At 41.7% G+C, this 14,448-nt stretch overlaps 1 protein-coding gene across 2 annotated transcripts in view; it reads left to right on the top strand.

Annotated features, from left to right (window-relative positions):
• Positions 1-8,374, top strand: part of usp43a (ubiquitin specific peptidase 43a) — a 123,306-nt gene extending 114,932 nt beyond the window's left edge. The window contains exons 13-18 of one of the 2 annotated variants that reach the window (XM_080721466.1): positions 330-570; positions 1,116-1,274; positions 3,804-3,965; positions 5,060-5,329; positions 6,308-8,234; positions 8,320-8,374. In XM_080721466.1, coding sequence (XP_080577592.1) covers positions 330-570; positions 1,116-1,274; positions 3,804-3,965; positions 5,060-5,329; positions 6,308-7,254 — 1,779 coding nt within the window. In that variant the 3' untranslated portion in view covers positions 7,255-8,234; positions 8,320-8,374. Of the gene's footprint in view, positions 1-329; positions 571-1,115; positions 1,275-3,803; positions 3,966-5,056; positions 5,330-6,307; positions 8,235-8,319 lie in introns of both variants that reach the window. The other variant, XM_080721465.1, reaches the window with a different exon arrangement.
• Positions 8,375-14,448: the final 6,074 nt, after the last annotated feature.

Below are 14,448 nucleotides of genomic sequence, written 5' to 3'. Positions count from 1 at the left end.
ATTTTGCGATGGGGGTCCGCAGCCAAATGCAAATCCTTTTCGGGGTCCTTGTCATGAAAAGGTTTGAGCGCCACTGATATAGAAGAATTCGTTTTTCAGAAAACTGTTAGTATTTAGAAGACATTTTTAGAATCAGGCCTCAACGGGTTGAAGCCACAATTTATGCTTGGAGTGAGTAAGAGCTACAAGGTAACTAAGAGCTTGTGATTAAATAATGTTCTACACTGAATCCATTGGAACAGGTTAGTTTGTTACTTAACATTTCTGGACATACGATACAAGGTTTCCACTTGACAGCAACAATCTGTTAAAACATTTTGTATATCTAGGTGGGTGAGCGAAGGAACAAGCTGTCCACTCTGGTGCGTTTCCCCCTGGCGGGACTGGACATGGCCCCCCACGTGGTGAAGAGGAGCCAGAGCATGAGGAACCTGAACCTGGGGGCATGGCCGCCTGCCTGGAACCAGCCCTCAGGCCAGCCCAACGACATGAGCCTCCCTCTGGACTACCTGTACGACCTCTATGCTGTGTGCAACCATCACGGTGGCATGCATGGAGGACATTACACTGGTATGAGCAATGCTTTTGTACTTCCTAACTTTGTTGGATTTTTCTTTTAGTTAAACGAATAGTTCACCCAAAAAATGACTTAATTTCTATCAATTACACACCCCACGAAGCCTTGAATGCATGGAAGTTTGTCGCATTCCTGAGCCAATATTTAGATTTTGATAGCCGACCTACAAACTCACAACGCACCTCGGCGTTGTGAGCTTGTAGATCTTCTATTTTTGGCTAAAGGGATGCTATGGTTCAAGTGGTTAATGTAAATAAATATATACTGTATATCCTAACACACAAAGATTTAGCGGCAGCCCTGTAGTAATTCTGAGGACCCCCTGTTGAAGACCCCTGCAGCGCATGAATGTCAGGGACCCTCTTTGTACTGCTGTCCAATGATTTGTACTGAGCACAAGTTATGCAGCGCTTTCTCCGCTCTTAAATTGTGCTTGTACTTTGTACATTTTCACTTTTAATGACATGCCTAAAATAGGGATGCCAGGTTTAAGATTGAAGAGTTTGGGAATCTATAAACATTTTCTCGTGTAATCCAGCTTATTGTAGGAATTCGGTGGATGGCCAGTGGTACAGCTATGATGACAGCAGTGTAGACCTGGTGCCTGAGGAGGAAGTATGTACCAAGGGGGCTTACATACTGTTCTACCAGAGACGCAACACCATCCCCCCATGGTCTGCCAGCAGCTCCCTTAGAGGTAAGATTATTTCTATCACTGTTGTGATATGTTCACACAACTGAGTAGAAATGAACACTAGCCAACCTCCATTGCCCATCTGTGTAACGTGGCACAAATATAATATTGAATTTGTGTAACGTGTAAAATGTGTCATAAAACATTTTGTCGGTTTAAACTAACATGAATATAGAATATTCATGTTTATTGTACGGGTAACGCCTGACACTGTGGTTCCCCTGACACATCACTGTGACATCACATGTGACATCACAGGTGACATCACAGTGATGTTTTTTGAGAAAAAAAAGTAGATTATTCATCTATTCATTTATTTCATTATCACCAGAAGGTAAAATCGTATACTCTTATAACATATTCTGATTCCTGAATTGCTAGTGTTGATGTATATGGAAATTCTTCCAACATGTTTTTTCCCTCTTCTTAATTTTCCATTTATTTTTTATTTTTTATTTTCCATTCTCTCATATCTGCTATGAGGCCGATGTATCCTTGAATTTCAAACATTCCTATAACTAATCACTGTATTTTACTCCTTGAATAAGTAGGATAGGCTTCTACAAGCTTTCAGCTTCAGCCTATTCCTTTTGACCACATGTAACAATGACTAAGTGGATGTATGACTTGTAAAAATGTGAGTGATCAAATAAACTAAACTAAACTAAAGATACTCGGAGCAGGGATCTCCATATATGGGCCTAAACAGGTGACATTACAGTGGTGAGGCTGGTTCAGACAGGGATCTTGGTGTATGGGCATAAAGGGGATTGTATGTTGTGATGTCATGGGAACCACTGTATATGTATGTAACCACCAGTAAGACTCCCTAATCGGGAGATAAGCGACCGTTGGTCGCTTATCTCCACAAATAGGCCAAAAGTTTGTTTTACCAATTATCAAGACATACGGGCAGTTGACAGTTTGCCATGGTTACTCATTGAAGTTGAATCTCCATATATGGAGACATAAGTTGCTCATACCATAGCAACCATGTTTTTTACAGGGCCTGGGATTGATGACATCAGAAATCTCCATATATGGGCATGAAAGGGATTTTGTTTCTGGAAATATGTCTGTGGGGTGCCACATTTGGAATAAAACACTTACATCACACATCTGGATATCCATACAGCCCATCTAGTTTGCCTGTGTCCATTTATGCCCATATATCTGATGACATTGGGACACTGATCTCCATATATGGGCATAAAACTTATGTTAATTAGTAAAGCCTGGGGATCTCCATATATGGGCATGAGGGGTACCCTAAAAGGGCATCATCTGGGAATAGCAAATATAGTTATCCTAGAAAGTGAAAATCTTACATCAAAGGCCATAACTACCTACCTACCACCATACTGCATTCCTCATTAAACTACCTACCAGTAAGATGCCTATAGGGAGAAAAGCAAAGGGCGAGGTTGCACCATTTCTTGGTCTTCTGGCCAGTGATGTATATCGGACCATTTAACCATATATGGAGACATCTGGTACCCAAAGATATTCACAGATATGGGCTTAATATTGATGACATAAGGGATCTCCATATATGGGCGTAAAAGGGATTTGGTTCCCCTGGCATCACAGGGATCTCCATATATGGGCATAAAATGGATTTGGTTACCCTGGCAACACGGGGATCTCCATATCTCCATATATGGGCATAAAAGGGATTTGGTTCCCCTGGCATCACAGGGATCTCCATATATGGGCATAAAAGGGATTTGGTTCCCCTGACATTACAGTGATGTCAGTGGCTGGTTCTACAGAGGGGATCTCCATTTATGGGCATAAAAGGGAATGTATGTATGATGATGTCAGATATCATAGACGTCATAGGACTTTCACATAACGAATAACTGAGTAAGCATGTAAACCCGTAAAATCTATATTTGGGCATGGCTGATTTATGACCTCATCATGATGACACGAGCAAACACAGCTGAATTGTATAAATGATCAGTGCAGAAACCAACAGAAGTATTTGACCAAGACTCTTCGATTTAAACATCAACAAAGGTGTGACGTTTGTTGATGGTCACAAAGGTGTGACGGACGGACGGACGGACGGACGGACGGACGGCCGGTGGAGGTTTTCATAGTAAACTGCTCCCTGACGGTCGCAATTATGGAGATCCCTGATGTCATCAATTTAAGCCCATAAAAGGGATTGTATGTATGATGTCAGATGTGATAGACGTCATAGGATTTTACATAACGAATAACTGAGTAAGCATGTTTGGGGTCTCACAGCATATCTCCATATACAGTACATGGATCTCCATATATGGGTAACTGGTCCGATATACATAACTAAGACATGGCGTGACCTAGGTCGCTTGTCGCACTGAGGCGTCTTACTAGTACTGTATAGATAGACTATAAACCCTGTCTAAATCTGCCACATTTACATTTGAATTAATATTCATCATAGTTCCTGTTAAATAAATGAAAAGATATTGCTGATATTCTTCCGTCCATCCAGCCCTCTCTCACACTCTCTCCCTTCTGTGACTTTCCTTCATTCAGGGTCCACCAGCTCATCCATGTCAGACCACTGGCTCATCCGGCTGGCAGGGGAGAGTAAGAGAGGCAGTCTGGTGTCTCGTTCTTCCACCACCTGCCCATCCTCCTTACCTGACTCCCCCGAGTCTCCAGTCTTTCATGACAACTCCCCTAAAGCGGAGAAAGGTAAATCACAAGTCCTTTGCCTAGGCTGTAATTATTTTAAAGTAATACTTTGGCTTGGCACTGCTGCAGCAACTTGATCTAGTACCATGCATCATTCTTGTATTTTAATGGCTTGTGTTATCGACTGTCTAGCAATATATTTATGTATTGAAGTCCATTTCCACCTGAATGTAATTAAGAAGGCCTAAATTGTGTGTGGGGGGGGTTTCTTTCTTCTTTTTCCCCCTCGTAATACCAGCTCTATACTGTATCACAGCATTCTGAGTTTTATTTTCACTATTGTGATATGATCCATATCCATATCTATTGTTATGTGAAGAAAGCTCAGACTTCTGTGATATGAATTAGCAAGGAATAAACCTCACAACTCAAGCGTTTTTAGAAATGGGCCTCCATATGCAGGACCATGCACAGACTTTTAGGACTGCAAGGGCTCAGATAACAATGGGATCACAATTTGGATAACTAAAGTGTTAGGTAAAACTTTCACAAGAGCTACATGTGTAACATCACTAGGTTTATCGCCCAACACAATAGCAAACTCCCATTGAGTGAAAGGAGAATCAAACTGGGAAAGTTTTTCCTCATAACTGAAAAATACCCTGATGATTGATTGACACATCAGGGTTTCCGGCAGTTCTTTATTGGCCAGACGGCCACCCGGCCTAAAATCTGTAGTAGCACCCGGCCAAGAGTCTGGTGAAAATTATGCAAAATTCCTCCTAAACGTGCAGGCACGTGACATGGCTCTGGATTGTGTACCAAAACAAACTATACTTTTGCATTTGTGTTTGTTTAAGCAACTTCTCCTCCTATGTTGAGGGCAAAAATAAGAATCAGAATTAAGGGAATTGATTTAATTTAAAAAGAAATCGCACCAGAGTCCCCCCCTAGCTCCTGCAGGAAACCCTGCACATAAATGAAAAAATCACTTGTGTGTTTTTATCAATGCTCACAATTGGATGTAATACTCAATCTATGTTCTCAGACCTTTTTTAATTATTTAATAATTTTACAAAAAGTGACAATTAAAACCGCTATTTCCAGTACAGAGCAGAATAAATATGTTCTCCTCTTCTCTCTTAACTAAGCAGGTGGTTTTGAGAGCAGACCATTCATCAGGGGCCTCCACGGCCGCAGTGTGAGCATGAGAACCCCGACGACCAAGACCAGGGACACCCTGAGCAAAGTGCTTCCCCTGCGCTGGTCCTTTGGCTCCAAGGGCAGACGTAAACCAGAGGCAGCAGCGCCTCACCTGGATCCTCCTGCTGCTGCCCCTGTGGAGCTGGTGGAGTACCTGGAGTCTGGCCGCCGGCCACGCTGCACCCAGGACCCCATCTCCACGTTGATGGCTGGACCAACAGGTACCCAGTGGTGTAACTACATGTACTCAAGTACTGTACTTAATCCATTTAGAACGGGTACACATCATTGTGTATCATTATTTTATGCTTTAACTATTGAAAAATAGCAGATATACAAGCTCACAGCGCGGCACCGAGTGCCGCGCTGCGAGCTTGTAGATCTGCTATTTTTGAAAAAATCGTGAAAACCTACGTTTCTATATGTCAGCACTCTGGCGAGCCATCGTCAAAGAAAAGGTCCTTTTCACTTAACTGGAGCTCAGTTAGTCTGTTCTTGAGAGACTAATATGTCAGTGGTTCTCAAACCTTTTCATGTGAAGGACCCCCAAAATGATATTTATTTGGCCACGGACCCGCATCTCAAAATATTTAGCTCCAGGGACCACCCAGAAGCTAAATTTGAGTTACAAACGTTCGCATTGAAAATACATATTTCAAAGATTTGCACACATTTTCACGACTTGGGAGGTTCAGCAAAGAAAAATAGCAGATCTACAAGCACGCAGCGCGGCACACGGTGCCGCGCTGTGAGCTTGTATATCTGCTATTTTTCTTTGCTGAAGTATTTCCAATTTTCTGTACCTTTACTTCTACTCCACTACATCTCAGAGGCAAATATTACTCCTTTATAATTATTTGAAAACTTTAGGTATCGTTACTTTGTAGATTTTGATTATTATTACCAAACATACATTAACCACTTCAACCCTAAATATATTTCGGCCATTTGAAGAAAATGCGTCACATCATGACGCATTTTGAGCTTGTAGATCGTCTATTTTCACAAGATCTTTAAACATTTCATACATTTGAAAATGTGCATTCTGCATAATGAGTATACTTTCTACTTTTGGTACTTTAAGTATATTTTGATACCAATACTTTTGTACATTTACTCAAATACATGTCAGAGTATGTCTACATTGCAGCAGTGACACTTTTACTTAAGTTAAAAATGTACTTTTCCCACCACTGCAGGTACCAAGGAGGGCCCTGAGGGCCATGCCGGGGCAAAGGGTCGATCCCCGAGTCGTGGCAGTCTGAGCTGCATGGGCAGGGGAGGAGAAGATCTGTCGCCGGAATCTCCACAGATGCCAGAGGGCCAGAGGAGGCCGTCGGAGAAAACAGCCAGCCTCAGACGAAGTGCCAAGGGGGGCCAAGCGAGAGAGGAGGGGGGCGTTGTCACTGTGACCAGCAGTTCCAGCAGTAACACCCTGACCAGGAGGAAGGACAGCAGCAGGACACAGGGATCTTCCAAAAGCTCCCAGGAGACGGAGATGAGAAGGAGTTCCAGCGCCGGAGTTCAGCCCAGCTCCAGTGCGTCCAACCTCCGCGACGGAACTCTCCGGAGGGGAAAGGCGGCCAGCAGGGGGGAGAAGGACGATAAAGGCGACGGGCAAGGAGAACACAAAGGAGATCCGAGGTCCAAGAAAGCCGAGGAGCCCAAGAGCCACGAGGGACTTCTCTCCTTCTTCAGAGGCAGCTTCTTGAAGAAGGAAAGGGACTCGACGAGGAGGTCAAAGGACGGTGAATCGGGGAGGGCAGGAAGCGAGGCAGGAGGAGGCGCAAGGAGCTCAATGAGACCCTCCCTGTCGAACGGCAGTGTGGCGGCGGGAGCCGGAAAGGACGGAGGCAGGTCCAGGGGATCCTCAGGCCGTCTGGGTGACCAGCAGGTGAACGGGAAGGTACCTGTAGGTCACGGCGCCGCCGACATCAAGCGCTCTCAAAGCTCCTCGAACATACCCACCAAGGCAGAGCAGAGCATGCGGAGGACAGCGTCCTTGCATCGCAACGGGACGTCTGCGGTGCCGTCCCCGCGCAGCCTCGACGCAGACAAACCGTCTTACAGCACCCTGCAAAGGACTCGCTACAGCACGACCTCCCTGGGACGCAGCAAGAGGACTGTCCCCGAGTCCAGCTTCTAATACGCACACACACACACACACACACACACACACACACACACACACACACACACACACACACACACACACACACACACACACGACACACACACACACACACACACACACACACACACACACACACAATACCACGGTAGCATAATTACAGGAGTCAAGTGAATCACCATACAGATCGTTTTAGACAATGACAATGTAATGATGCACAGATCAAAGCAATAGAGGTTTAAGTGAGATAGTGATGCACCTTTCTGTTCACAGAAAATATACTTGTGTCAAGTGGTTTGCTCCATGTAGTTAGGGATATAATGAAGGATATTTTATTATCTCCGGTATGACCAGAAAGAAACAACGTGACATGCTATGTCAGCTGTTAGAAGTACTTTTTGTATTATTTTTCTATTTTTATTTGACTTAATAATAAGTGCCTGAGCAAAAGAATATGCAGTGTAGACCAATGAGTGTTTGTGTATGTCTGCTAACCACTGGAAGCGTGTCTCTCTCATTACTTACGCCAGCAGAGCGCGCAAGTACTGCGTTCGGCTGCGTGTGTTGGTAGGTAGCTGTGTGTGTTTAAGCCCGTAGCCCAATCAGGGACCAGCATTTCTGGCAACGTCATCATTAACAGCCAATGAGGGACCAGCATTCCTGGTGATGCCAGTGGTGATGTCACTGGCGAGCACACCTCATGGCGCGCTCTGCTGGAGCACAAGGAGCAAGTTAGCACCTCAACGGAGTTCTAGTTCATTCTCTGACTGGCTGACACACACTCCCTTACACCCACACACTAATATAGACAGGGTTCCCACGGTCATGAAATTCCTGGAAATATTTTGAAATTTGAAAAATATTTTTCCAGTACTGGAAAAGTTTTGGAATTGATCAAGGGTCCTGGAAGGTCCTGGAAAAAATAGCTATGCATTGTCTTTGGTTATTTATTTTGTTAATACCTCTGAAACGACAAATTAAACATTGGCCAAATTGTCAAATATTAGAGGCAGAAATTGTGAAAATAGCAGATCTACATGCTCACAGCGACTCGCGTTGCGAGGCGTTGTGAGCATGTAGATCGGCTATTTTCACAATAAAATTCTTAGTGCTCGTCAGGGTGCCGGGTACCCAGTTCAAATATGATTATTTCGGGGATCACGGCCTGAAAAGGTTGAGAACCACTGGCATACACTACTTGTCTTTGGGCATTGCGCATAGGAGTAAGCGACTCGTTATTGAGCTGAACTATTGTTATATAGTCCTGGAAATCGGGTTAAATATTCTGGAAAAGTTTTGGAAAGGTTTTGGAAATTAATTGGTAAAGATGTGTGGGAACCCTGTATAGATCCATTATCACTTTTTATCACTGAAGGAGAGTCTCGCGATTTTGAATGCACTGCTGCGTTTCCTTTTACACCAGACATACTTGAGTCCCTTTATGATTTGTCACTTTTGAGAAAAGACACTCCTTAAAACGTTTACCATTCCATGTTGGGAGCACAATTGATAGCTGCTTGTCATAACCGTAGGTTTCGGTGAAGAGTGGTAATGATGCTCTTCCTTTGCAGGGAAACAAATAGAATGTGTTTTCTCTAGTAATAAATGTCAGGTAAATAAACCTATTACTTTTGGTAAACTTTCAGCTTTTATCCATAATGTCCACCGGGGGATGGAACTTTAAAAGGTTGCCTTGTGTGAGGTTGCCCCATGTTGAGTCAGCATGTGACTGAACTGTACCTTTGTCTGTATCTTTTACAAAAACAGCCTCTCTGATATAATTCTGATTCAAGCCAGTTAGGTCATGTTGACTCAACATGACCTAGCAGTTCCTGGTTGTGGACCCTGGCAATCGTATCAGCTGTACCGTGTTTTATACAAAATATACAACTTGCTACAGCTCAATGTGGGGGTGCATATCACTGGGTTTTATTGCCTTGGCTGCTTACAAGGGTAAAAATACAAGCCTACAATAAGTGACGGCTGTTGAGATATACTAACTAGTTACTGCTAGTATATCACCCTAAATTTGCTAGCTTCAAATGTAATTGCATTTCAGGGACAGCAGACCGATATGTTTATGTAATATACTAATTACAATCATAGCTGTTTTCATGGCAAAATGTATCTGTTTGTAGCTCCACTAGTGCTGGGTGGGGTGCTAAGGGTCAAGGCAAAGTTGGTCAAGCTTTTTGTCTATCAAGTTATCCCAAAAACTATTGGCTGGATTGATTGTGGAATTTGCTGTACATCTTAAAGCTCTTCGGAGGATGAGGTGGAGGGGCCTTAATTATTTAATGCTTTAACTATTGAAAAATAGCAGATATACAAGCTCACAACGCGGCACCGAGTGCCGCGCTGCGAGCTTGCAGATCTGCTATTTTTGAAAAGTCGTGAAAATGTGTGCAAAATGCAAATCATTGAATATATGTACTTTTTAAGTGAACATTTTGCAACTCAAATTTTGCTTCTGGGGGGTCCCTGGAACTAAATATTTTGAGATGGGGGTCCGTGGCCAAATACATATCATTTTGGGGGTCCTTCACATGAAAACGTTTGAGCGCCACTGATAGAACCAGGTTTTTCAAAAAAACTTAGAAGGATTTGAAACAGTCAAAGACTTGCACAAATTTTCACGATTTTTCAAAAATATCAGAAGCTCGCACCGCGGCACTCTGTGCCGCGCTGTGAGCTTGTATATCTTTTCAATAGTTAAAGCACAAGCACAATAGTTCTCCCGCTATGAAGAACATTCATGGGGGGCCCGCAGTGAATACTTGGTGCGACACCCCTGTCCATGGTCATTCCTCAAGCTAGCGCCACCCTTCTGCCAGGTTGTCTGGTTGGGTGTAAGGAACAGAATGGCATCTAGGCCTGCTAGTAGGGGCTTTTAGACACTTTAATATTGTCTCTTTCTTATAACTGGCCATGGTGGTAAGATATATATATATATTTTTTTTTTGTATGAATAGTTAAAAGGTGTATAATTGTGCCTGTGTACTGTAGTGTAGGCCTATTGTGTTTATTCAGCCTGTAAGCCACACCTCATGAAGGTTGATCATTGGTTGTGTTTCAACTGAGCCCATAAAACCAAACATACCATAGGTCTGTTTCAGTTTTAACACTGTCAGCAACATGTTTTTTGTTTCAAATGTTAAAGCAATAGTTGAATGTCTTATTGTAGGCATTTTTGCACATTTCAACTTGTACAAGCTATTAATTGTCATTATGCACAGAAATGAAGAATTGGGCAATGAAGAATTGAATTACAGCAGCCCTCTTCTTAACTGTATAAAAATCAATTCAAGTCCCATAGCCAGTTTAAAAAAGAAAAAAAGAAGAGATAATGCCTAATGCATTTACTTTGAAAAGAGTAAGTGATCCTGATTCATCTTAAATGTTTATATTATGTTTGCTTGTGTTTAGTCAGCAGATGTACAGTACATGCAGGCCTAACATACAGTAATAGGCCTAATTCACAGACAAGCCTGATCAAAACCCAAGCTCTTACTTCCGAATGCTAACAAACTCAGCGAATCTCAACCGTTTTAATTTCAAGGACAGCCTGTTTGACATACCGTACATTATGTCACATGTTTGACATACCGTACATTATGTCACATCACATGATATCCCCGTCTGAGATTTGGGACACCATTCTACACTGTAAAATCCTTTGGTTCTTAACTATCAATCATTTAGCTGGGAACCCCCAGTTCATTAAGATAGTCGGAACAGTCCAGGTCAGGGTATACTAGTAAAACATATGTACGATATGTAATATGCCAAGCAATTCAATGAATCTGTATTCTTGTAGTCTACTTGAAGACAAAGAGGTTGACACCAAACCAATAGAGATGTATTTTTATGTGAAGGACTACAGTTTTCTCCAGACATGGGTAAAGGGTCTGCATTGCTCATAATCAATAGAGCCTATATATTTGTTTTTATTTCCGCGTCTAAAACTAGATATGTCCAAACAAGCAAAATGTTCACTGTACTAATCTAAGCGGGTGTATTGGGGGGAAATGAATGGAAGTATGGATGTATTTCTAGCGAATTATTTTGTACAAATGTGGGTTGAAATGTTTTATACACAGCTTTTATACATTTTATAAATGCTTTGTAAATGTATGGATATGCAGTAGGCATAGTGTGTGTGTGTGTGTGTGTGTGTGTGTGTGTGTGTGTGTGTGTGTGTGTGTGTGTGTGTGTGTGTGTGTGTGTGTGTGTGTGAGTGCGTGCGTGCGTGCGTGCGTGCGTGCGTGTGTGTGTGTGTGTGTGAGTGAGAGAGAGAGAGAGAGAGAGAGTGTGATTTTGTATGTACTAAAGACAATTTGAAGGAATAGCCCCAGGTTGATAAACCATGGCCTGGGTCATTATAATCTTGGGTACTTGGGACTATTTGAAATGAAGGGAAATGCAGGAGTATCTGGTTGAACTCTAGCATAGTTTTATCTCTGCACAAGGTAAGGGAAGTCTGCTACAAGAGCTTTTCCAACTCATTCTGTGCCAAATGCCAAAATGGCTCCAAGGTAGCTGTGCCACGGTTTTGTATGTTTTTCTTTATTGCACAATCAAAAAAAATGTTTTTTTTTTTTTATAATTTTTTTTCCCCACAGAAACAGACACAGTTGTTGTGATTCAGTGGCAAAAAGAATTTTGTCAATCAGACAAATGGTTCCAGAGATAGAGCTGTTTGAATGAAAAAAAGTGTCCATCCACTAGAATGGACACACATTTTCTCAATCAGCTAAACGAGGGAGCCAACACACAAACAGAGAAAAGCATCTCTCTGATCCCAGGTCATTTTGACATCTTTTAGAAAAAAGAAAAAAAAATGAAAAAAAAAGTTTTTTATTTTTTTTATACAAAAAACTCAAAAGACGAACGCCTTTGCAAAAAAACCGTCATGAGACGTCATTGGCACAGAATGAGTTGTGTGTGCTACTGTGATCACATGATCATTCAATACAACAAATAAAAAAATATGTATCACTATTCTGCTTCACTAGTTAATTGTATTTGCACATGCAAAGCTGCATTTGGCATGAAGTGATGCATAACGGCACCTATCTTGCTATACTTGATCTCCTGAGGGGTTCTTGCAGCCATAATGGCAGCCAGTACACATTACACAAGTTGCTGCTGATAGTCCTTTTTCTATCTTACAAATAAGGTCAAACTTTGTCCCAATGTGTCTATGGCATTTCTTACCTATTTTTGCAGTTGACAGTAAACTAGAAACCTTCATGTGCACACTTGCGTTAACTATCTGTGTGTGTGTGAGTGTTTGTGTGTGTGCGTGCGAGTGCAGATGACCCCCATTCCCTAGCAACCATGGCATAAACACAGTGGACGTCAAATGGGCGTGTCTGTCAAAACCTGTCAATGTCTCTTTCAGACTTTGGTTCTATTTTGAATCCATCAAAATTAAATTGTGTATTAAACCTTTTTTTTGTCTGAGACTTTGGGCAAACGTGGAGGAATTAAGACAACATTGCCATCCAGTGGCAGTAGAGTTCCTGCACACAGAAGGTTTGTGTAGTTCTCCCTCCCTTTCACGACTTTCTAAAACATTAGAAAGTCGTGAAATGATTGTGATAAATGATCTGAAGCTCATCAGACCCCAAATTATAACATTTGTGTTGATGTATATGTATGTACTTGTACTGTATATCTTAACACATACTGTAGCAACCATAGGCTCATTCAACATGGAGGATAAATGGGCAATTTACGGTACACATTATGTGAATGGTGGGTGGTAGACTCATATTCACACAAATATCTCAAGAAACAGCAGCACTTACGTAAGCACCAGTGATTTACCTCATCCTAACAGGCAGGATTCGATGTCAGGGAACATCTAAACAACTCCAAGACTAACATTCTCAGGAGTGCCTTTCCTTTAGCATGTACTCCTGTGTCAACATTGAATTGGCCTTTGACCCATTACTGTAACAAGAACTGTCCAGTGCATTGTTCTGCAAAGCAGAACTATGAGATCATGTGGCAAGTTCACCCCCTTAATTCAGAAAGCAGGTATTACCAGTGTAATGCTGCAGCGATTTTTACAGTACATAAAAGTTAGTTCATTGTGAAGGCTTAAATTGTTGGAAACAATACCTGACTGTTCACCATTCACTCTTGTGCAGTGTGTGCAAATATGTAACGATTCGTATAAGATTAACTGTACATTGGTATCAATTTCAAATTATGTTTGGATGTTATGGTGATATACTAAGATACGTATGTATGAGAACTACAGGACCAATCTGAACAGAAAATATGCATTTAATACAATCAGTGCAGTGATGTATGGCTTACAATGTGCACAAGATGCTACAGGTACTATCACAAATTACATTCTGTACATAATAACTTACTTAAGAGTTAACTTTAAAAACTGTATTTTAAGGTACAGTATCTTAAGAATTAAAGTGCAAAAGTATGCTAAACAAGTCCATAAATTGTACTCCTGACAGTGTCAAACAACATAAAATGTTCCTCTAGGACAGGAGTCCTTTCAGGACATTAGGAAGATGAATTAGTCCATCTTTGGGAGATCATAAAGAATTTTATGTTATGTAATATTAGAGTTGTTAGAGATATACTGATATACAGTATGTAGTTAGTAGAGTGGCTTCAAGTTATCTTGCAACAGTATAAGACAGTCTGCACATATAATATTGTGTCCATATATAGTCCAACACACCAGGCATGTTAAACCATGTGCAAGATAAAGTACACCACCCACAGGTAACAAAATCACGTATAACCCAAGGACACTTTTACTACAACTAAAATGACCAGAGAACCATGCCTTTGTATTGCTGAGAAGGTCATGTCAGTATACTTTTCAGATAAGGCCCGGTTTTTCAACAACACTGAGACGCTCTATTCTGTTCATTAAGCACTAGCTTTCAAATGCATATGTGGGTTCATATATATAGATTATATACTTAAAGTCTTTCTTCTTTATATTTATCCTGAGTGATTCTATCAGCACTGAATATGCTGCAGTGCACACATACATACAATGTAGATATGAAACACATTGTGACAGTAGTTTTAGACACACATAATGAGTACTTTGGCATTGGACTGGCACAATCCTATTCTGTGCTACAGAATGAGGTTAAGGCATGTTTAGGCTGATTTGTGTCGGCAACCATTGAAAACCTTCCGGTCTCAACAAGTACATAC

The sequence above is a fragment of the Nannobrachium achirus genome (assembly GCF_963921795.1).
Source record: "Nannobrachium achirus genome assembly, chromosome: 3".
NCBI lineage: Eukaryota > Metazoa > Chordata > Actinopteri > Myctophiformes > Myctophidae > Nannobrachium > Nannobrachium achirus.
Note: the sequence above shows the minus strand (reverse complement) of the source record. Positions and strands in the feature narration are given on the sequence as shown.